Source organism: Syngnathus scovelli, chromosome 5 (assembly GCF_024217435.2).
Source record: "Syngnathus scovelli strain Florida chromosome 5, RoL_Ssco_1.2, whole genome shotgun sequence".
Taxonomy (NCBI): domain Eukaryota; kingdom Metazoa; phylum Chordata; class Actinopteri; order Syngnathiformes; family Syngnathidae; genus Syngnathus; species Syngnathus scovelli.
Window position 1 is genome coordinate 5,400,051 of NC_090851.1, and position 25,683 is coordinate 5,425,733.

At 41.2% G+C, this 25,683-nt stretch overlaps 1 protein-coding gene across 25 annotated transcripts in view; it reads right to left on the reverse strand.

Moving 5' to 3' along the window:
* LOC125968467 (receptor-type tyrosine-protein phosphatase delta) overlaps window positions 1–25,683 on the reverse strand; it is a 117,096-nt gene that overhangs the window by 34,729 nt on the left and 56,684 nt on the right. For 14 of the 25 annotated variants that reach the window (XM_049719560.1, XM_049719547.1, XM_049719563.1 and 11 more), the window contains 5 exons: window positions 17,162–17,311; window positions 7,930–8,075; window positions 6,784–6,925; window positions 1,588–1,776; window positions 522–530 (listed from right to left, as the gene is read on the reverse strand). In XM_049719560.1, coding sequence (XP_049575517.1) covers window positions 522–530; window positions 1,588–1,776; window positions 6,784–6,925; window positions 7,930–8,075; window positions 17,162–17,246 — 571 coding nt within the window. In that variant the 5' untranslated portion in view covers window positions 17,247–17,311. The remainder of the gene's footprint in view (window positions 1–521; window positions 531–1,587; window positions 1,777–6,783; window positions 6,926–7,929; window positions 8,076–17,161; window positions 17,312–25,683) is intronic. The other 11 variants (XM_049719569.1, XM_049719566.1, XM_049719567.1 and 8 more) reach the window with 1 other exon arrangement.

Here is a 25,683-nt window from a genome sequence, read left to right on the forward strand (position 1 = left end):
TTACAGTGGCTCCGTCCAAGGCCTACCTAACAGCCATCTAGAGTTGATGACTTATTGACTGGTAACTCTATAAGGTGGAGCGGAGGGGAAAGTAAGTAGGTGAGTGAATGACAGAGTGAGTGAGGGAAGGAATAATTAAATAAGTGAAGGAGTGGAAAAAGTAAATTGGCAAGTGTGAGGAGAAGGGTTTTACAATTCCCTGGGTGTGGAAAAGCTGCAGGTGCACAAGTGAACGTGAGGTCAACTATATGTTTGCCTACAGTGACTTATATGTAGAACGTAATTATGAATGCACATCAATGTGTCATTAAATGTATTCTGTATTTTATTTGAATCCAAAACATCTCAAGCTAGCATTTGTATGCTTCTCTGTGTCCAGTGTTAGTTCAGTGCATGCCATGCGTTTTAATAACGCCGTAATGTTGTAAAGGTGAGCAGCAGTAGGAAGAGCAGCAACATTAGTGAAAGGTATAAAGAAGAGTGGACAGTGAGGGTGTGGACCTCGGGACAAAAGCACTTACCAAAGGACTCTGTTGTTAAAAAGATATAAAGAGAAAAGAAACAGCATAGACATGGCATTACAATCGGTCCATTGAGTACACACCTTGACAACCCCCAAAAAGTCAAATAGAAAAGTATATTCTTTATCTATGACATGAAACATTACTGTATGCTTAATTAGGAATTATTAGAACGATAGCGAAAATTTAAATTCAATATGTAGCTTAGCAGTTATGTAACAATATTTTTAATTTTGAAAAATAAAAAGGTAGGGGACTCAGAGCAAGGACTTTGGGTTGAGCCAGCTAGTTATAAACAAGCAGGTATAGAAGCATAGAGTTTTTTTTTTTTTTAAATCCACAAAGAAGCAAAACGTTGGGGAGACAGGAGAGGGCTCTGTGTCCAGAGTTGATCCCTGGAAGTAAGTAGCAGGAAGGGACTGAAAAGACTCATTGGGGGTTTACACACTACTGTGGCTATACAAAAAAAAAAAAGAAAAAAGAAAATTATGAGGCCATTATTATTATTTTGAGTTGCACAAATTGTCAGTGATTACACTGATTTTCTAAGAAGAAAAGGACAAAAAGTTATTTGATCAATTTGATTAGTCACAGCAGTGAGATTGCTTGGAAGAGGCAATTCCTTCAAAACACGCCACCATTACTAGGCTTTATATTTGGAAGTTTGTCAAAAGAATAAATTGTACTGACAGACTTTCAAGCTCCTTTAGTCAAACAAAGCCATGCCGTAATGGTGACTTGTGTAGGAAGGCCTCAGAGTGTTTGGAGCAAAGCAGAGAACGTTGGGGAGTTTTCACTTCAGACGTCCAAGAAGAATTTACAGGGATTGGCAACCATCCAAGGCAACTGATAACAGCAGCAGCGGCGGTAGCAGCAGCAGAGAGGGACAGCAGAAGAACACGGCCAGAAACCACGGCAGGAAGTGTGTGAAACAGCAATCGGGGCAAGGTTCACAAAAGGCCAACGGAAAAATAAAGAGGATTGGGGAATATTGAAGCTCTTGAAGTAGAACTAAATGTGGGATTTAAGGAGGGGACGAGAGCTAAGGCAGTAAGTCGATGGTTACCTGAGCGCAGCTGCTTGATTCGTCCATTGTTATTGGATGTGTTGACTGGCAGGAAATCCTTGAACCAAGTAATTTCTGGGTCAGGGTTTCCGCTCGCCGCGCAGAGCATGGTAGCGGTCCGAGAGCGTTCTACCACTTTCAGCTGGGGACCCATATCTATTGTGGGGAACCCCGAAGGCAGCTGGTCCTCTGCAAGAATCAGAAACAAAAAAATGAAGGGCAAAGTATTTTTACCTGTTCATGCAAGCCCGCAGAGTGTCCACGTGCGTTAGGATTAAAAAGCATTGCATCACATGAAGGATAAAGCAGGATCAAATGTGGATGGGGATATTATGGCTTCAAATTTCATACGCAGCCTTGTGTGGAGGATTGTCCTCATATCTTTCTCTTAAATTTACTACAGCTCAATGAGGTATTCCCTTAATTACCAGTATTCACATGCTTTGCAATTCACACTAGTGGACTGTAGAGTAGCATTGGGAGCGCTCAAGGGGCTAAGTTACACCTGCGAAAAAAAATGGGGGGGACCAAGATTGGGCAATTTTGTTTGATATACGTACACATAAGAGGAGAACTGTTTGGTAGATGGTCAATGTTGCAATGGCAAATTGTTTTGTGCAACTCAATTATTTCATGATGTTATAGCATGGAAAGATCACAGTACATTTGTATAATAATAACAATAATAATAATAATAATACAATTTGGACAGTTTTTCAAAATTAATATTCGATGTAGTATTGTTGAAGGTTTCATAGCAAGGTAACATGCTAAATAGCTTTGATAGGGGACATTCAATCGAGCCTCAGGCACACCACATTATGCACAGCTAAAACTTTCAAAAGAATAAGCAGTTTTTCCATGCTCTCTTGGGTGTGTTGCTGTTCCAGTTATCAGAGTTCATTTTTTTTTTTAACCCCAATTCAAAATGTCTAACCATCCCATCCATTAATGCATCAATTATTCCATTTGTTTGCCTTTCCATTTTGAGTCACATATTATATATAATATATAAACATTATGTATTAAATCTGTTAAAATACTTTATATTGACTTGAAGTTAAGTGATTTTCAATGACCATAATTTATTTGAGTGGACATTCTCCAGTTGTTTATTATTCCGTAGATGTACGAATACAATTGTTCAACAATACAGTCAGGTTTCAAAAATAAAGGCAGCTCAAATGAAAGTATCTGTAAAAAAAAAAAAAAAAAAAAAACTTTTTGGTGCACGTTAACCTCTCAAAGACTTTTACACAAAATTTGAATGTGATCCAGATAAAACCCGTGTTCTATGCAAATAAAGTGTATCTAATATATCCCCTGGTGGGTGACAATAAACTACACAAGCAAACAGACATGTGTTTGATCTTAAAGGTATTTTAGCTTTTAGCCCCCTACTCCTCTTCTCAAAGGAAAAAATAATCCAGTATCCCTTGTGATCCCTTTCAACCACACCAAGGCTCATTACCGGGAAATCCTAGCACTGAACCTCACCAAGGAGATGCTAATTTTGGTAGTAACCCATCCAACTGTAGCCAGCCGGGTCGTGAGACGGTGGCTTTGAAAGCGTACATGCGTGTGGCCTTTTAAAAGCTCCGATTTCAATCAATCATAACACCGACAAATGGAAACATGGGCATTATAAACCAAAGTGAACAAGATGAGGTGTACGGGTGATGGCAAGCACGTGTGACTGGGGTGAATGGATATACTATAAAACAGCTGCATTTGCAAAAAAAAAAAAAAAAGTGAAATAGAATCGTGAAACAAAAGAAGGAAAACAGAGAGACCGACAAAGAGAGAGGGAGCACAAGGGAGAGAAGGCGGCATAACAATCGTGATTCTCCTCGCTTTCATTATGCAAACACTTACTTCAAAGAAAGCCCCTCATCTGCAGCTATAATACATTCTATTTCATCTACCTGGGGTGGGACACGGTGCTCAACGCTAAGGATGCGTGCTTTAAAAAAAATCTGCTCCCTGTCATAATCATGCGTTGGTGCAGATGGCCTGAGGTGTTTGAACGTGGATAAAAACGCTCCTTTAAATGTCAACAGGTGTAAGATTATAAAGCGATTTTCAATGTGACTATTTGACCTCATTTTGAATACAGAAATGTCATGCTTTGAAAATGTTATAGTTTTGCGCAACAATGGTGAAGTGGCAGTAAATTCCTGCCCTTCTGGCTACATTCAACTTGTACCGTATTTTCCACACTATAAGGCACCCCAAATTATAAGGCGCACCTTCAATGAATGGGCCATTTTAAAACTTTGTCCATATATAAAGCGCACCGGATTATAAAGCGCATAGAATAAATAACTCAACGTTGCTCAAATGTTAATGCAATCACAATATAGTAACACTCGAAATAGTGAAAACAATAACGATATATCAATAACTCAATGTTCCTCAAACGTTAATATCACACAACACACAAAATAAACACGTAAATCTTAAATAAATAAATTAGTCCTCATCCACAAATCCATATTGGTCCCTATATGAGGCGCACCGGATTATAAGGTGCATCGTTGGCTTTTGAGAAAATTGGAGGTTTTTAGGTGCGCCTTATAGTGCGGAAAATACGGTAACATAAAATTCTGGAATAATGATTGGAATACCGTCTGGGTCATCATTTGTATCGGGTGGAGCTAAAGAGAGCGCTGTCCGCTAATTGGTTGACAGCGACGTATCACATGTTTCGACATTTTATTGATTTATAGTCACTTCCAGGAGCTCCTAGCCACCCAAAAAGCAAACGTTTTGTCCCTAGATGAAAAACAGTGTCCCCTCGTGACAGTTATTTTTGTTTTGCTTGGAAAAAAAAAAGGCCTACACAAGGAAAAGCGAGGACATGTATCACACAAGCTATTTGTCATCCATCATCGGGACAAGTGTAAAGTGACACCAAAGTCTTTTCAGGCTAACGCTGCTGCTCGTTGAGATCAGAGCGGACGAGTAACCCTACGCTCCTGTGTTGACGGAGCCTCCCACTGTTTCATTTGGATGTGCTCTCGTTCGAGTGTTTCCACTGAGCTTAGTCCAGATAATTTCACAGCTCATAGGCAAAGCCAGTCTCACAGTCATGGGAACTGCTTCGCAAACTGCTGCATCTGCTTTATAGGAGATCCAAAATGAAATGTGCGCACATTTGCTCGCTACATTTGTCAAATATAAAAATGAAAAACCGCCAGTGTAGGAACAAAAGCTTCAGAAGGGCCCAAGTGTAATACGTTCTCCTGACTGTGTTGACCATTCATGACACCTTAAACGCCATGTGGGTGGGTTGATGCAATAAAATATAGGCCTGATTATCAAATTTCATCTGAATAAGTTTGACAACAGCAATACTTCACGGTGTTGAATTTGTCTTTGACATTTTAGCACGCCCATGGGATTGAAAGATCTTATGAGGGACTGTTGAATTTACAATACGCGGTACAAAGGTCATTCCAATATATTAGACTTGTCAAGTTACACGTGGCAAGTTGAAATATTTTACTATCGGATCGCTGACAATGATGAGTAGAAATAGGAGTCTTCCAATCTTGTCATTAATTAGATTACAATATATTTCAGTTTCATTGTGAATAGAAACCTTAACTCATGTAAAAAATGCCAACATTAATTAATTTATTTATTATTATTGTATTTTGATCACAAGCTTCATTTGACAGTACCACATTAAAAAGCCCTTTTATTTGTTTCATTATAATTTTCTGGGTGTGTCACTAGGTGACGATGGAAGATCGGTTAAAACATTTTGAAGCTCATTTTGAAGCTGTTTTATCAGTTATTTATTCATGATGAATGAATGAATGAATGAATGTATGAATGAATGAATGAATGAACATAACGAACCTGGACTTAGCCAGCCATCAATTTAGGCGTTTACTGTTTTTGTTTTATTAATTTAACTTATACACTTTGTATGCGGCCATAGTTGTTTTAAAAGTATTCTATAAATACATTTCAGTTGGATTTCAGCAAACAAAAATAAATTAATTTTGCAATTTCGAACACTTCCTTTAGGATTACATTTGATATGTTCTTGCAGCAGTCTGCAACATGCAGACTTTATAAAGAAATACTCTACAAGGGCATCCTACTGCTCTCCATTATTATTTCAGCCTTTGCCAATCACAGCCATTACGGAAGGGCAAGATTTCTGGACTGGACTGGTGTTAATCCTCAATAATTAAGCCGGCTGACCTTAGCATTACCACCCTCCTGTCAGACACTCCATCGCTGGACATAGGGTGGGGTCACATGACTGACACATCTGTGCCTCTGTGTGTGTGTGCGCGTGTGTCGGTGCTGACGTTTTGGGCAATTAGCAGTTCCCATGTGGCTTCACCCAAAACAACAACAACAAAAAAACAACTAACAAAGTATAACCATCTTTGACCGAGGATAATCATTTGCGCTTGTGGGTGTGCGTAAACGTGATTGAGCAGTTACTGTGCAGAAGAAGAGGGGACGCGTTCCCTTGATGGGGAACATGACGCAGATGTGCATGCGTCAGTGGTCGCACATACACACAAGATGCAAAGAGCCATCTGACGTGAATAATTTAGATGTTGTGTGTGGAGGTTGGATGCGATGTCTCGCATGTGGAGCGAGAGATCAGAGCAAAGCAAGGTAAGAGCCGTTCAGATAAAAAAAAAACATACGTGGATTCTGTGTATAGTACTTGAGGAAGAAAAGTGAGAGATGAGAGGATAGAAACAATAGGCTGCTCGTCCTTTACCCCCCATAAGCACGGACTATAAAGGCAGCCGGTGTGATTATCCACACTTGAGCGGCTTCACTCGCTAAGACACTCTTGAGCTTCCGACTACCGGTGCATAATGTTCTCCTAATGGACTCCACTAACACTAACATCACCATCTGCATTAATGGACTGCTGCTAACACTAACAAAAGCACCGAGTGCAGCCTTTACACACTTATTGACTTCTAAAGAGACCCCCTCTTCCGAGCTTTCAGCTTTGTCAGCATTAATATTTCTAATTTACAATCTATGAGTACAAGAATGGAAATGAAAAGTATAACTCGCTATAGTCTGAATTCTAAGTAAGGTCCAGGTGAGGGATGTGGGTTACGTTAGAAGAAATAAAAGCCTTTGGATTTAGAATGTTGTGTTTGGCAAATGGAGGTGAAGTCAGCTGGTTTGTGTGATGGCGCTGACCTCTTAGCACGCTTAGCCGGGTGGAGGCCGTGAGCTCTCCTGCCGAGTTAGAGGCGTGGCATTCGTAAATAGCCTCATCTCTGGGGGTCCGGAGAGGCTGGATTCTCAGGACTGAGCCAGACCCGTCGTCAAATTCAATCACCTGCGTAAAAGATAACATATGATGTTGGATAAGTCGTAGTTGGAACATGTCAAGTGTTTCGACCAGCCTGGAAATACATTTTGCATTTCTCGAACTCCAAGATTTATGCTAACCAACTTTGGCCCCAGCGTAATGACTAAAGAAGTTAAAAAATCTCCAATGTCATTTTCCTACAATGTGTACGGGATTTATAATACCTTTTGGTGGGCTGTACTTGGATTAAAATACCCTTGAATATGATTAGTGCATGCTATGTGAGAGATCAGGATTTTGAATTCTCAGAAAGCTTTCGCTGACTGTAATCCAATAAATCAAACATCCCTGCAGTCACTCCCAATGAACAGGACAAGCTCAACAATATACGCTCGGGTTCTGTATTCCCGATTAAAAAAAGAAAACATCTCTGTCTTTCAATCACAACCAAGTTGACAGAAGGGAGGTAAATAGATTTATCATGCTTCGAAAGCGCCTTGACCTCTGAGTGACACGAAGAGAGGCGGATTCAGCATGTCCTTCTGAGGTTGACTTGCAAGGGAAGCTAAGGTTAAAGCCTGTGGGAAACTAATAATCATTTCTGAATCTCACATACTGTCAACCAAAGTGAAAGAGTTTGACAGTGTTCTTTTAAAAAAAAAAAAAAAAAAATTGAATATAAGACTGAATTTTTGAAACAGCTTTTGTACAGTATTAATGGATCTCATTAAATCGTGTAGGAGTCGCTAAGGACGTTCTGTATATTTAACTGTATGGGTCATTGTTAAACACTTTTTGAAAGGGTTGGTTGGCGGAACGTGCTTTTCTAAAAGTCTCAATGAACTGCCAAGTTCTGCTTCTGTTTCAGTCAAATCAAAAAGGATTTATCACCAATCTCCATTTTATTCCAAAGCAAACAAAATTACTTTTCTTCTTCATGAAATAAAACCACCTACAGCATTTTGAGCAATATTGTTCTCGTTGGATGAAACACAAAGAAAATGTCAATATTTAGGGCCTTGGGCTCATACCTCAAATCTCTGATTGCTGACTTTTTTGCCTTTCTTGTTCCACACAATCTTGGGCTGCGGCTCGCCGGCGGCCTGGCACACGAACGATGCCACGCCGCCTTGGACTCCTGTCTGGTCTTCTGGGGTTCGGGTAAATCGTGGAGGGGCTGTGTGAAAAGAAACATGGAAAAAGTCAACACGAGTGTGTGATCTAACGAGGGCAGTTTTGATTTATGCAACTCGGTATGCATTACCACACCGAGTGTATTTACACATAGCTGCATCCTTTAGTGGATTATTGTATTTTTAAAATGCACTCAGGCTCCAAATATACCGACATACTACTGATGTACTGCAATAATCTTTCATTTGCGCATCTGCAGCACTTACTGAACGACTGCGCTAATAAAAAGAGAGATGAAGGCCATTTAAATCGGCGCATTCGATGATTCAGTCAGTTCCACTTCTTCAGATGTAAAAGATCCCATGAGTCATGAAAATAGTTGGAAATTGTCAATGTTTTAAGAGTGTAAACTGATTCCGACAGTTCCCCCACGACCGCTAACGAAATCTGTGCACGTGTGGCCCATTTCTGCAAGTGTCTTATTTATTTTTCTGCGTTGACGTTCCACTGTGTTCCACCATGTTCTTCTCTTTGCCTCTGCACCACCAAAGAAGCTTAATATTTCTGTGCCATAAAGGATTTATGAAGACTTACTTCTGACATGACCACTAAAGCCTCCTCATTCGAGGGACGCCAACAATATCATAACCACTGCCTTGGCGGGATTGTGACATCACGGCATCAGAAAGATTCGGCACGTCAGTCACGGCACGTCATCGGCCGCTCGCCTAATGGCATTCCCGCCAAACCAGAAAATCCCTACTTAAGGGCTTAGTGCCAACTGCCCTGACAAAGGGAGAGGAATTGCTTTTTGCTGTTTCAAAAGGAAGGAGGCAGAGTGGCTAAGCTTCGCAGGGAGTGTTGGAAGCATGGGGGGGACAGAATGGGAGAATGGCTGAGATAAAGGGAGAGATGAGCGAGACAGATGGAGAGGAGAGTCAAGGCGGAGAGCGTCTGGCTACTCCAAGTGGCAAACCAGACGAGTGAGGAGGAAAATGACGACTGCTCAGTCACCTGCTTCGGAGTCAACTACTGAACTTGCAGCCAGTTAGCATAGCAAGACAAGGATGCAAACTGGACCATTTTTGTTCCATTTTTTTTCCCCAAAAGTGAGATGGAACACTATGTGGCTTGATTTGCAGGAATAAAAGCAAACTTGATTGCTCACGCCCTACCAAACATGCAACATTGCTGCAAAGTTCATGCATATGAATGTTGGCTTAAGCATATACAATTTGAATTATTAAACCTGAGATGGCTTGTGCTTGATGATTTTGGGACGTGGATTAGTCCAATTTTTTTTTCAATTTAATTTGTAATACTATTTTGGTTTTCATCTTTTACTAACACCCATTTCATCACTTTATACGTCCATTTTGAAAAGCATCAGGGCGAAACAAATACACGGTATGGTTGTAGATTTTAGTGTTGCTGAAATTACTTTTTTTTTGGCATTTGAAAACCGATGCACACAGAGTTAGTGTGGTTGCTGTAATATTGGTGCCGTTCCTAGCAACCCAAGCCCATTTTTTCCAATATGATATTCTCAATTCTGTCATTATACAAGCACCATTAAGCCACCACGCCGGGTTTCAAGAAACTGCCCAATCCATCTCTAATTCAAAATTTACAGACTCATCTCAAACAACAGATTGACTCGGTTGGGCAAAAACAAAAAAAAAATGGTTAGCTGCAGCCCCAAGCAGCGTAGCCGGCGCGCAAACTGTGCATTAATTTCCCGGGACGCATGAGCCAGTGAGCAAATGTGCACGCTCCCATCTGAGAGGTACCGAATGAGGGAGAAGCGAAAGGATGAGGAGCGGTAGAGTCGCCCTCTTAATCCTCTTGCTAATCTCTCCCCCACAAAACAAATGAAAAGTGTAAAGCCAGTCGAGGCAGACTAAAAAGAACGGCAGATCTTTCACTTAATTTTTTTTTTTATCCCTCATCCCACTTGCCTTCATTCAAATACTCAAGCTCATGTGATTGTTTGAGTCTCTCCTCCCCTCAAAGGTTGCTTTTCCAAGAGTGTGCACTCGATTCTTCGTCTGCCCTATCATGTCTTCCCTGCTCTGCAGCTGCTACCTCTTTCATCCTCCTCCTCGTTACTCTTTCTTCATCTCCTCCCTCCATCTCTGGGGTGTTATGTAAGTCCTCCTGTCACACTGACTGACTTAATGAGGGGAGGGGGTGTGCAACCGTATGCTCTTCTCTTGTCTCAATTCAGCCTTCCAATTTCACTTCCCTCCACCCCACTCTTTGTTTACCATCGTCTTCATTTCACATCACTTATCGTCTTTTTCTCCCATTCTGTAAGCGATGACGTCTCAAGCCAAGTGATGGAATTTACCGTGTACGTATTTCAACCATGTCAAATGAGTGGTTGGCATGGCAAGCCAAAACTTGAAAGAGGAAGTTCGAGGTTTCGCAGTGATAATCTATCTCCTCGGTTTGACCCAAGATGGAAATGAGGGGGAAATTACTGAGTGGTACCGCAGCAAGAGATTTAGATGGAATTAGACGGTGCCAATCTTCCCCTCTCTCTGTGTGTGTGTGTGCATGTGTGTATTTTTGTATGTGCTCAATGTTCTGCTGGAGGCAGGATGGCCTACATAAAGGTCGGCATATAGTGGGATCTGATCTACACAGCAGATGGCAGGGATTACAGAGTCAGCGCCTGACACCGGACAACTTTTTTAAGTTAAAATGTGTGTAAACCTTGATCCCAAGGTAGAAACTTCTCATTTGCTACTACTACTGAATTTAAGGCCAAATACAAGTACTGTAATTTTTTTAGATTGTTTTTTTCGCTTTAAAAATGATCCAAAACTGTTCGCCTAGTTTACTGGATTTCTTACGTTACCCAATTGACAACTGACAGTTTATCATTGAGGATATATCTTCATTTGCTCTTTCCTTGTAAGTAGCTAAAAAAAAAAAAAGCAGCCACTGCATTAAAGCCGAGTACAATGTGATGTGGCTGTGTCTGTTTTTCTGTTTTCTAATTCAGTAAACTGTGACAAATGTAACATTTGGATAAACTCTCTGCGAGATAACCTGCACACTGCGCAGGGACGATAAAGGTTCCGCATTGTAGCGCTTCCAAAAAGACCAAGAACAAGATTAATTTAAGCTAAGGGCAATGTGTACAAAGATAATGTAACTGAAAAATACTTTCTTATCCCAAAGGGCCACGGCTTGGGAGTTGCAGATAGAAGCATAAAACCTGCATGGTGTGTGTGATATGCAAGAACATGAAGATAAAGGTAAGTGAAAAAAGACGGACCAAAGGCGGGAGCTTCCTATGGAAATATTCACGCCGCAGTATTTGTTGGTAGACGAGGCAGGCCATTCGGAAGTTTGCCCAGTGGTTCCTGGCAGGTTTCTATTGGGGTTATAACTTCTGGATGCCTCCCTGGTGAGGTGTTCCGGCCATGTCCACCGAGCAGAAAATGAAAACATGTCGCAGAGACTATTTGTTGAGGCTGCCCTAGTGTCCTCTCTGTGGAATTGGACAAGGTGGCCAGGCATTCTTCTGGGAATCCCTTATTAGACTGCTTCGCCCTCGACCCAGACATGGATAAGAAGAGGAACATGGATCATCTGACAGATGGGTGAAGAACTTTGATAGATGAAGGGCCAGACATGCCACTTGGTAATTAGAATTCTAGCCGACCCCTACTGACTTAGGCAGACTGGTCTGATTGCCGGTCATGTATGGGTGGAGGGGGGCGAACAACGTATTAGGAGTAAATAAATCCCAGGCCAGATGCACAAGTGTCACTACCAAGGACCTGCCAATCAATGCATTATTCTAAAATCAAAGAATACTCACTCCCTGTTTTAATATCCTCCCCCCAAAAAAAACAGCAGGTGCATCTTTACGAAAACATTTTGCTCCCGACCTTTGTGTTTTCTTGTCCGAGTCACTTTGTAAATCTGGCTCAAAAAGGCAGAGAGTCCTATCCAAACAAATCAGATCAATGGCCCCAGTAGCGTAAAATCGACCCAAGCTGCCTGATCTGGTTTGTAACAAAGCTACAAATTGAAGATTAGAACTTTTCACTTTGGAGAATATAGTCAAGCATTTAATTCTCGTGCATTATATGAAGGAGCTGCAGTGTCCAAACATTTAGAGTTGCTTATCCAGAATGTGTGCTTGTTGTTACTGCTTATAGGTGGAATACTGGATCATCCCTCAGAGGACGAGGGGGGGGATAATTGGTTATTGAACTTCCTGATCAGGTCGATACCAGTCACATCCTCATGCTCGGACAAGATCCTTGTTTCCGTTTTAAGTGGAAGTTAAATAGCATTTGGGACTTGTTATGCCTCTGCGATGGATGTTATGATTCCATCTGAAAAGTCTGCTTTAGATGCAAGTGCAACTTGCCAAGCATCTGTGCCTTCGCCCCACGTTTGTACGTGTGTGTTCTCGTCGATCGTTAAGCATGTAATGAGTCATTTAGAAGCCTTGCCAGGGAAGATCCCGCTGCACTGGGCTGCATGTGGTGGTGGGCGGTTAGCGGATGACTCCGCAAATGAGAAGTGAGTCAGGCTTGTCAGACAAGTTGAGGAATGAGGCCAAAAGTGGAGCTGGAGCCATGGCCATGATAGTGGGCCTCAAGAGTGGGCGGGAGGCTAGCCAGAAGCGTAACATATTAACATCAAGCCGACACATTAAGAGCAAATTATCAGCTGCTTGCATTCGTCCTAGAAATGAAATTGGATGGCTGAAGCCATTAAACAGGGAGAGACAAATATTGTCCCCGAGCAGTGGTAAATGCTCTGAAAAACATTTGTCAAAACATTCCATTTCGGCAGTGAAAATGAATTCATATACTGCTAGGGAATTTGGTCGAATTTTTGATACATTTGAAATGAAAGATATTGGACTGTGAATAGTGCAGTGTCTCCAAAAAAACGCAGAATACTTTTGAACACAATTAGCTTCAAATGTATCTGCTTGTTTGCACGCATACTTGTACAACTTCCAGTTGACGTAGCAATAATCACATTAACAATGGTATAAATAACACAACCCCGCTACTGCTGGTAGTAATGTCCATGTACTAATTAGCATGCCGCTGTAACTGCCCCTGGGTCTGGCTAGTGCCAAATTAATCAGGGTTAATTTGTTAGAAACTAAAGGGGAGGAATTAATCAAATGGGGTTTTCTTTTCCACTACATAGGTCATTAGAAGCACATGGGCTGGCCTGCTGGGTACACAACTTTATTGGGTCACTGGTGGCTTCCCATAAAGAAGAACAGAGGAGTTTGTGGTCAGAGCGCATTACTCACACACAGGCGCACCGACTAAGCTAAGCTAACGCTTAGCGGGGCTCTGCACAGAAAGGTGCACCTGCTAAGATAACCGTGAGCGAGCATCAGTCAGTTCCTTTTACTCATGGCTGAATGCACGCCTATGCTAGCTGCAAGCAGACACAGCAACTTTGCTCAAACATCTTTTAAATATTTATGTTCAAGTTCTCAACATGGACTGTTCTGTCCTGGCTGTCAGTTTTACCCTCAGGGCCATCTACGAAAAACAAATAAACAAAATAAATGCTAAATGAGTTCAGACATTCTTATCAAGATAGACAATTACGGCAAACTGTTGTCGATTATGTTACAAATAGAAGTGAAATAGGATTAGGGTTAAGGTCTAAAGTAGCAATGACATCCATATTATGATACAAAACACAGCATTTTGATGATCATTAATTAAAAACAAGATTTCTTGGTTTGGTATATTTATTGCATTGTATGTATTGTCTATATCTGAAATGTGCAATACATCTCAATCACAGAAAGATGGCTCAAACATGTGCATTCATCTAATCCCCGAGGGCAGGACCCTGTGATCTGTGTGACCCCGATGGTCTGTATCTATCAGCCAAGAGGACGCTTGCATGTAACAAGATACTTATTGCAATCTAACCTTGTGTCTACTGGAAAGGCTACACGTGTTCATGTATGGAATACTCCAAACATACTCACTGGAACTCAATCATATGTCATTAAAAGCGACAAGAGAGAGCAATGACATGCCGATGCATTTGGTTGATCATTTGATTAATGAGATATCAGCGGTAGTATAATCTATATGTACACTTATTGGCTTTTAAAATATTTTAAAATGGACTTAAAACATGACCTATACAATTTTATTTGAGACTCCTATATGATTTTTTTTGTCTTGAAATGGAGCCACATAATTGTTCTGTAGTGCAAAAAGAACGTTTTCTAAATCAGACCACTGAACAAAGTGCTTTAGGGATAAGAGCGTCACAAACTCACAGGCCACCTCAGAAGTCTCCTGTCAAAGCGGCTATTATTTGCTGTTTCACTCGAGGGCTCCTCAGCTTTGGCAGGTAATGGTTCAGTCACTGTGGACAACTGACCCCGAAACCTTGCAGCTCCCGGTCAACCATCGCGTCATAGTCTACTGGTTGTCTGCTTGAATGTTGACAGCTCAATCTGCCACTATGAGTGCATTGGCATTGGTATGGTTGATGTAGAAAACATAGAGCATATTATATAAGCTGTAGTTATATTTATATATAATACAAATAATGTAGAAATGGATAGTTTGGGGATACGAAAGTGGCTGGTTCAAGTCCTGATGTGATCAAACATAAAAAGTCTGTGGTATGTTTACTTGTGCAGCTGGCATTCAATTTTTTACGATACAAATTTGTTTCCACTTTTAGCCTTTGGAGTCTACTTGCAAAGGGGCCAAAATAACTCGGCAATATATACTTGAAAGGGAACTTTTTTTTTTCTTTCTGTCATAGCTCCAGTCGACAGTCGCACAACAGGTTGTTTGTGACACAAAATAGGGTGAGAAGAAATAACAATGTGTGTCCATTGTATCCTGAACGACAGACGGAGAGATGGCGTTTCGCACAAAGGGCATCTCGCCACGTACATGGTGCAGTGGCCTAGTTTGCGACGGGATCAGGGCATTACTCTTAATCCACCAGATAGATGACATTTGCATACATGCGCCGGCAAATACACGGAGAAATCCAAAATGTGGGGGGAAGTGAAAAAGGCAAAGTAAAATGACTAAATGTGTAAAGGGCGGGGACAAAAGTATAGCTGCATTCCAACATGCAATTGGTGTACACATATGGTGCAGTGTCATGCAATGTTTCCACGGGATGCACTTCCATCTGATTGCATCTTAATACCCTTAGCCCAAGAGAATATACGAGTGTGGCTCGTGTACCAAGAATGTGACGGCGCTCGCAAAGGTGAGCAAAAGATATGGATCCTACACAACTTGTATTTACATTTTGTCACGGAGCGTTTAACATTTCCAAAACTTGTCAACACAAGCATTCCAGTAATGACAGTCTATGTGCCTCAACTCTCAAGCCAGCCTCAGAGCCTCGGCTGTTGATATTAAAGGAGGCATTACACATCACACACAGTGAGATTAAAGAGATGAGAGAAAGCCCCAAGTCTCTGCTCTTCCTATCTCAGTACATTATGAGGATGTGACATGAAGCCAGTATGGAGCAGTGAAGAAAGTCAAGGCGAATGAGAGGGAAAGAAAAGGAGACTAAGTACAAATGCTTCTCCTCCAGCCCTCATGAAGGAAGTCTAGGACCATCATCGTTTTGATGGATGATTGGACCGTTACAGGCCGACCTGGCAATTTACACATGGGACTAAAAGGGCAGATGGCTGAGAAGAAAACAAGACATCTTGTTGATGGGTGTGCTTTTACTGTGCTCCGCCTGACCGTGCAATCCTAACACTGGAGAAAATTTCTTTAATCCGATCAGAGTTCAGATTAAAATTATGATCGGATGCACTGTTTTCACGGACACAAAAAAAATCTGATTCGGGCGGAACAAATCATTTTGCCACTTCCAATGGCGATAAACTATATTGCATAGTTGCGATTCACTATTGATTTCAGAAATGGAATTGCACTGTACGAATTTTATAAATTGAACCCACGAATTTCCGACATGAAACCAAATAAACCAAATTGGATTCAGCACAATTATAAAACTAGACTGCCTTTAATTTTAACAAACCACAACGTTTGTGTACTTAGCTGTCACTATCATCCGTGGTTTATTTACACAAACAGAACCTGTAGACACAATCATTCCTGATGCCAAAGATAATTCCCAGGTGTTCACTCATCCATTTCTCTCTTCCCAAACAGTCTTCTCATCATCCATCTTTGTCCTTCTATTTTTATTACATCTTTTAAGAGTCCCTCACTTGGTCATGGCAATTTTTCATCCGTGGTTTCAACCCAAATCAGTCAATCTGTCTCATGGCTAATGTTACGAGAGAGGAACCTCACAGCTAATTTTCAACCTGACATTCTGACATCGTGTCTACTAAAGAGTCGCCTGGAGGCAATGCATGTTTTCAAGCGGTGTATCTCTTTTTATGTTTGCTTTCGTCTCATAACACTTGTACTTTACACAATACTGGTATACTCATTTCAGGGAATGGATTTGGAAACTTGGGTTTGGATTATTTTTAAAGAAAAGAAAATGTGCGTCATTGTCTACAAATTTTGAATAATTTTCTAGTAACACTCTCTCTGGAAACCTTAAGCTAATGACACACCACATTTTAACTATAATTTTAAAATGAAGTGTATGTAAAATTAGAGACAAGGAAGTTGGCTGATTATCAAATTTGAGGATTTTTTTTTTTTGCCGTGGAAGATGAATGACTTGAGTTTGCATCTAAACATCACATCCTAATATTTGAACATGGAAACATGCATGAAACTAATAACTACATTGCCCAAGCAAAAAAAACGAAAAGCATGTTGATCATACATGAGCATATTTGCCATAGTCACGGATCTCTTCCAAACACACAGTCGCAACGCAATAACACAAGCGGCGGCGAAATTATCTGATCTGCCATATGTGGTCTGATTATCCATGCCAAGTCATACCGGGGCTGGACAAAAACAGCTGGCCTCACATCAAGCCAGCTTGCCAACACGTACAGATAAACACACACTTGAATGGTGCAGATGCAATATCAGAAAAAAAATAAAGGCCAGATTCATACATATGCATTTTTTGACAGGCGGCATCCGTGAGCCAACATTGGGAGCGTGTCGTGAATGCACTCACAGTCAGCATCGGCGAAGAAAAGGAAACTGAGGAGGATCAGACCCGGACTGGCAGAGTGCATTGTTGGGTATTTCGACACATGCATGCTGTATCCTCCGTGAGCTCACTGCCTCACTGTACAACAGGACGATGGAGACAAGTCCTCACAACCTGCGTGGGAGAGACACAAAGAAGAGAATGCACTCATTAGGATTGTTTTAGAAAGCTTAAATTTGGACGTATAAAGGGAGCACGTACACACATATACACACATATATATATACACACACACGCACACATTTTCGAATATGTGTGATTTCCCTCCAGGCCTCACACTCCAGTTATGCAGCTGCCTTCTTCATTTTCGTACTTTCTCAGGACCTTACATCGCTCGAGGTGTGTGCACGCCTCTGTATGCGCATGTGCAAAATATCCACTGAACTTCAACCGACAAGCAACGTTCTGCTTCAAAACATCACTCACGTAGCTCGGAAAAATCTTCAATTTGTCGGTGCCGGGTTTGTTTGCTTCACAAGCCGTATAAGAATTTTGGTCAAAACGATGTGATTGATAAAAAGGAACAGGATGGAGAGTGGGAGGGGATGCAAGATGGCAAGGAGACAGATTACATTCTTTATTTTCTTTATTGCTTCTTCAAGCTCGAAACAAGACCTGCTTTTTTTTTAATCATCCTTTTCATCAACCGTCGTTATTCCATGTTGCCATAACCATATTTTTTTTTCTTGCATCACATATTTAAACGTCTCTATGCCGTCTTCTCTATCTCATCATCCTTCAATCAGTCAGTCTCTGTCTGTCTCCGTCCGCGATCAGCAGTCGCCCGCGACCGTCTGGCATCAGTCGAGACGGGCGACGTCTTGAGCGTCGCAAAACTCACAGCTCAAATCGCATGACACGATCAGACATGACGGATGAGTGTTGCTCTCCAAAACACGACAGCATTGAAGTGAGAGCGCAGAAAAAACATATATATCTTGATTTATTCATGTTTATGCATTTTGCCCCTCAGTAATGTATGAGTTGCTACATTTGTATGCATGAGCCATTTGTTTGCACTGAATTGTAACAATAGTGTAAAAATATACTTTTGCAGGCAGACGAGTGTCATGTCTATTGTCTCCCACCTGCATCCAACACACGCTCGAGTTTATGGCAATGTGACTCCAAAATCGGCCATCATATTCAGCAACTGTCTAAATTCTACCCAGTCCTCTACAAGCTTTCTGATTAAAAAATGAGAGACAGGGGAGAGATCAGAGCAGGAGCCTAAATCGCTCGACCCCCCCCGCAAGCCAAAGCAACAAACTACTAAACCCAGACTGGATTTTCCATTAGGTTTGCTCTGAAACAATTGCTTTGGGACAAGCTAGATCCCTACCTACACAGATTGAGTCATCCTGGATTGGAGTACTACGACAATATGACAGCTGAATTATGATGGTGCATGGTCACAGACATGCATTTGTGTTTTGTTTCCGAATTAGCCGTAACAGCACTGTACGTAAATAAAATAAAATGACATAAAATAACATTAAATAAAAAAAGAAAAGAAAAATCAATAGAATATATAAAATCAATAAATGAGTCTGAATGAATAACTGAGAAAAAGGGACTTTAAATTGTTTTTTCCAAAACTACTTTTCAAAAGTAAACTTGACAAAAGCAATTCCATGGAATAAACGCCAGGGTTGTTAGAAATACTCTGATTATTCGCTGTCATTTGTAGGATGTCTATTTTCTCTAATTACAGTCGATTATCTTCTTCAAAATGAAAGCAGACATTACAAAAGATCTTTGTGTTTGTGTGTGTGGCCACTAATCACGCCGGCTGATTTAATGTCACTGGAAAAGTCTGCATTATTTAGTATCTCACTTCACAGCGTGTCACGTTAATTAAAGAGCTTGAGATAACAGCGAGTGAGAGACAAATGGAAAGAAGGGAGAGAAACGGCGAGAGAGCAGAGTCGACGGGAAATGGCGAACAGGAAACACAAAGAGCCAATGTGAGCTTGAAAGAAGATAGAAAAAGAAGAAAAGAGAGAATCAGACAGGTAGTCTGTGTGGTTGTTGTTGTTGTTCATTACTGAAGGCCTAAGCTTGCGGATCACAGTCTTGGTCAGACACTCACTTTGTCCTTATCACTCAATTTTATATATATAGTCTGTCTGGAAATGTCAGATTTATTTCCTGGGGAGTGTGGATGACAAGAATATCGCCATGGGTCCGCAAAATATTTTCTTTTTCAATCCCTCCAAATTCTTCGGGAAATGCCAAAAAATATTTATTATATACGTAGTTGTAGAAGTTTCTCCTCATATACTGTTAAGATCCGAGTTAAAATCTGAGATGATCATCGGTGATCAATCACAAGCTGCTTTTATATGTGCCAAATCAGAACATATTGGATTTAGAATTCCGTTTACTGGTACAAGATTACAATTCCGTAAGCGCAATTAAAAACGACTTAAAAAAACAACTAAAAAAGCAGGATAAAGAAACAGAAAGCGTGGGCAGATGATTGGAAGCCGTTTGGGACGAGACTGAGAAAACGACGGCGCCGCGCAGCCGCAACGGAGGCTGACAAAGATAGAGATGCAGACAAAAGGCTGATCCTGAAAAGCGTAGCTTAAGGCAAAGTGTGCGCCGTGGAAAAACAACACACAGTCTCATAATTTGATTTGCTGTAGCAAAGCTGAGACAGCGAATGCAATTAGACACACTCATTAATTTGTGCGATTCGCCATGTTGGAACAGGCTGACTGACAGAAATGTCTGGTGACAATTTGGATTTGTTGCATCACAGCAGGACATAATAATAATTGATGAAAACCATTATGGAATTTGAAAGCAATGGACATTTTAAAATATCATCATTGGTTGCCGTGGTAACAGACTGATATGATTTTGCAAGTAACTACTGGATCGACTTGGCTGAAACTTGTTATGCACAAACTATTGTTTGCAACTGCGAAGTTTAGCGCTACACACATTTTACGAGTAGTAATAAACATGTCGACGACGGATAGTACGGATGCCAATGTGTGCGCTTGGTGCATGCTGATTGCTGATAACCTGTCATCTCCCTTGACCCCCCCCCCCCCCCCACACACACACTGAGATAGACTTTGAGCATCCCCTGAGCGAGTCAAGAGCCAAGCATTGATCTTTCGAGGCACACTAGCCAATGTCAAAGTCTGTGGGGATGTCAGCTGATTACATCACCTCGTGACAGCTTTTAATTGCCTCCATGCAGGGGTGACTTACTTTCTCTTTTCACCCACAGCAAGCAAACCACTGCATTGCTCTCTTCGCCTCAGGTGGGTTGAACTGTCAGGTATATATAGAACGTCTGGCTGCTTGGACAAACGGGCTCTTTCAAAAATAATGATGTCAAGAGGAGATAGTCTGACCAAGCTGGAAGGGAATAACTGATTTTTAAGGGTTGATAATATTTAAGTTGCCAAATTGCTGAGGTCATGCCACGTTATTGTGTATATTAAAGAGTATCATGATTCAAAGGATTTATGAAGGGCTTGTCAGGAAAGTGTTGTTTGTTTTGATTCCCACGGCATCAAACAACCAATGTATAATGTATGATAATGCATTCTCTCTCATCACAGCCACCAATGAATGAAAAGAAAAAAAAAAAGCAGCAGCAGTGATTACATCCTGATTTTGCTGGCTTCACTTGACACCTGAAGTGCACAAATCCACTTCAAAGCTAGATGAAATAGAAATCTGACCTTCAAATGTGAGATTTAGTTGGCTTGTAATGATGCTGTAGGACATCATCATCCATTGCCATGTCAACGTGGGCCTATAACAACATGTTATTCCCGATCACCCATGATATTGAACTCTGCATTTACTTGCGTGCGGGTCATTTCAGCTCACTTTGCCAACAGGTGGTCACAATGGTTACAACGTCAATGGCATAGACATATAAACAACGATAGATTACACGGAACGAATAAATTCTAATTTTAGGACCGGTTGAGAGAATCTGGATAATAACACATCGTGCACCCAATCATCTTTCATGGCACTTTTTGTTCATTTCTTTTCTCCCGTTACGACATCATGAGACATCTCAACTTTCTCTTTGACCAAAAGTTCACAAGGTTTAATTAAATATAGCTTCAGCATGTTGCAATTTCTCCTATTTTGAATGAAGCGGTTTTCCTTGGGAGACGAAGGCCTTGAAAACTCACAGAAGTCATTTGAGCCTTGCTTTCAGCACAGTGGCGAAAACAAGAAATCAATAGGACAAAATGAGAGGAGAGGAAGGGAAAATGTGATTGATTGAGAGTGGGATTCAGGCTGTCTGCTATTACTCAACTTATCACTTCCTCTGCATCCTTCTTCCCCTCTTGTTGTTCTATTCAACCATTTCCAGTCGTACTCATTTCCTCCTTGCGCTTGATACGTACATTTCCATCTCTAAAGGCACACACAAACCATGAAATCACCGTCATTCTTTGCCGTCTGCTATTTGCATATTAGTGCTTGTCACTGGTGGCTTCCATAACAGATGGATAGCGTTGATTGGATTGTCCCTGATGATGTCGCAGACAAGCCATAGAGAGAAAGAAGGCATCCTTTCACTGGAGAAGAAGCGGCGCTAAATGATACAATAAAAAACGCTGCCTTTAGACAATTGCCGATTGACAAAGTATCCCGAGCGTTTAGAACACATTGATCCATCTCTATTAGCAGCTGTGCGTTACATCACGATTTAGCCGGCTGGTGCCGCCAATTGTCCCATTCTAATGATAAAGTGTCCCCGCTGTTGCGTCTCAAGAGCAACGCTCAAAGAAAGGAAAAAGTGCCCACTAAGCGGAATGGTGAAATTGGCTAATCGAAGGTTTAAGCCAGCTGTGACTAACAGGCCCACGCTGGGCTTCCACTGGGCCATCTCTGGCGGAAGGGAAAGGAGAGAATTGGTGAGAAAGAGAGAGAGAGCGGGCGAGGGAGGAAGAGTAAAGTTGAGTGGATTAGCAGGAGGTGGGGAGACGACAACATGTAATTACCTATTTACCCAGCTTTCAGCGGAGACCTCTTTGAAGGCTAATTGAGCATTAGTGTGAGCCTCGTAAATGACAGAGCGAGGGCATGGACGGAGGAAGTGAGAAAGCGATGATGGACGAGCACCAGAGCAGGGGCAAAGAGGCCAAAAAAGACAAAATTGAGATGAAGGGTGTCGTGAGAGCAAATGACACAGACATAAGACAGCACAAGACAAAAAAGGGAGGAGTTGAGGAAAAGTATTTGCTGATGTCAAACTTTGGAGCAGTTGGATACTATTTAATGCAAATAATACAAAAGTGCAAAGGCAACAAAAAACACTTTTTCAAGGACAAATAATAAAAGTTGTTATCACTTGAAACGCTAAACGGTGTGCTACAGTGTCTTTTTCCCAGACACTGCGTGTCTTCTTTTTTAGTTTCATCTTAACATTTCTTGACAGTGGAGAACCCACGCAGTCATTAGCAGATCTTTTGAATATCTGCTGTGTCAAACATTACACTACAAGTGATTAGTTCTATTAAATGGATTATTATTATTTATAATTAATAATAATAATGAAATTATAATATTTGTTATTACTATTTAATCAATTAATTCTTATTAATTAATAATAATTATTATATTGTAATTTAATTTGGGATTTTAATCTGTGGCAATAAAATGAATGGTTAATATTTGAGAAAAGACAAGTTTAAAGTAGGCCTATTAAATTGATTATTATGCTTTGTGGTGGTGTTATCAACGTGTTGCCATTGTATTGAGAATAATGGTCGCCCCAAGGCAGTGCTTTTCAATTATTTTCTGTTATGCCCCCCCACGAAGAAGAACATATTTCACCCCCAACTCTCAGTGCTTATAAATAGTATCATTTGTCTATAAAATTGTAATAAGTACAGCTCTGCATAACATTGTATTCTAATTACAATTATGTTCCCTGGGGTCACACTTACCCCCCCACCCCTACACGCACACACGATTTGAGAAAGATTGCCCCAGGGAATAACAAATTTAACTGTATGCGTGAACTGTTTGTGGAATGCAGAATCATGCAAAAAGTGGGTCTATTTATTGCAGGCGCAACACTGTAACATCAAACAGATCATTGTGTGACGTATTATTTATGTTCATGAGTTAAGTTATTATACAGAGCTCACTTATAAGTAGGGATGGGCCACTACAGATAACAAGTATGGTGTCCGACTTATTTTAATGTAGCGAGGTCTCACAGATGCTGTCGATACCAGCTACCGATACGAAAAAGTCCTCCTCAGTAGTTAGTGCTATCCTGCGGCAGTTTGATATATTGGTAAATCATCTGCGTCAGACGGAAATGTCTTCCCAATTTGTTGTTATTGTGTCAAGTGAAATTTAATATTTCAAAAGTACTAGAGGTATTTAGTATCAGTGTGTATTCAAAGAGTGATTACTCGCATTGGACTGAAAGTTTTTTGTAAAGAATGAGAAAAACAAAAATTATTTGGATACAGTATGTACAGCAAAAACAAATCTGTTTTGTGGGAACCTGCACGTGTGAGTATTGTCCACATGCATGTGCGCATCTCATTGTGGTGCGACACATTCCCTGTAGCCCACAGCTGCATACGGCGGCGGCACGCCTTTCGTGCTGGGAGGAAAATGGCCCATCTGAGGCACTCACCTATGTAATGTGTTTTATTACATGGATGGATGGAGGGTCGGATGGAGCTACAGTATGGATGGATGAGCATGCTGTACGGCGACGCTGCCACAGCTCCGTCCCGACTCTTTGAGCCAGCGGCACGTCCGCAAACGTACACACACAAACCTGCACACACACCCTTGCGATCAAGATGGCTAGCTGACCTCCACGAGCAGGTGGAATACAGCAGTAATAATTTACTGGCCTTGAGCGGATTCCGCGTCAAATAAAATATGGATTTGCTGGTCCCCAGAAGCGGGCTAACTCTTCAATAACTGAGCCTTTTATCCACATGCTGCTCTCTTTATATACCATCGAGTCCATACCTTCCTAAAGAAACCAACCCAGTCGTTCCTTTCGAAAATGCCACACATGACATCATCCACATCACAATAACCGAAAGAGCCTCACAGGAAGACGATGTCAGACATGATCCTCTATTTCCCTTCCTGAATTCCAAGGCACACCGCAAGTGAAGCGAGTGTCAAAGTTGAAACCATGAAGATCGTCTGTGTCAGAATACTGAGTTACGCTCGCTCCATGCCCACTTGAAAAAAGGCCATTCATGTGGTGTGAGCCGAACGCAACCCAGCTTCTCTCTGATGCAAGCTCAGAATAACCAGAGGAATGTTTAGACATCTGGATGAAAAACAAGACGCACTCCAAACACTCAGACGCAATGGATCTGACAAGTCCATTGAAAAATAAAGTCAGCTAACCAGTACTATGTATTGGTAACACTCACCCCGTCCCCCCATGAAGGTCACGGGAGAGGCAGTGGACAATTGAGTCCAAAAATACACTTCTTGATCAATCTTCTCCGATGACATGTTATAACGACTGAAAGAGAAGGATGAGGTTACATAACCTTTTTCCCCACCATTGATTTTGGCCAGCCGCACGCTGAGAGTACACAAGCAAGATTCCAAATAACATGAAGGGAATTGCAAATAGGAGATCCGCTGACAGATTTCAAAAGATTTCACACTCTCGCTTATCAAACCCGAAACAAGCATATCGCCCCGAGGAGAAGTTACGATTTTGTACAAATTTGAGTTTGATTTTTGACATTATTAATACGAACACGTCTTTGCCGTTAAGTCATGGCAGATGAACACTATTTGGTGATGTGTCTGCTGCATGTAATTCAGTGGCTTGATGATGATGTTCTGCCTCCACAAGATTTAAAATACATAGCTGTTCTCCCAATAATCATGGTGACACAAGTCCAATCCAAGGATGGGGAGGGGATCAGTGGCTCATTAGCATGATAAAAGAAATTGAACTGATTTGAACAGGGCTGTAATTCTTGGTGCTTGGGAAACTAAATCTGCTTTGAATTAACGTCAACTTTAAAAGATTGTGCCGTTCGTAAACGGCTTACCGAGGCAACAGTTGAGGAAGAACATGGAAAATTGTTTGTATACGTTAACAAGTGTGGCTTTACAAATGTCAGTGTCGTAGTGCATTTAGGACATTTTTTTTTTTTCTGGTTTTGGTCGGACTCTTTGAACTGTGTGTGAAACTTTCCATAACACGAGCCTCTTGAGTGGAGCACAGGCTAAACATCACATTTTCCACTGCTGCTTGCTTTATATGGATATGGAGTGGCATAGCTTTTAAGGACAGCGGGATAGAAAGGAAGAGTGAGTGAGAACCCACATCCCTTCTAGCTCAATAATTAAGACTATGGACAATAAATACGTAATGGGGGCTTTTTCCACAGAGCGCTTGTCTTTTCTTCTTGGAGATGAGGCCGCGGGGAGACCACCTCGGGAAGAGCGACTAAGTACACTGGCTATTAAAAATGAATGCA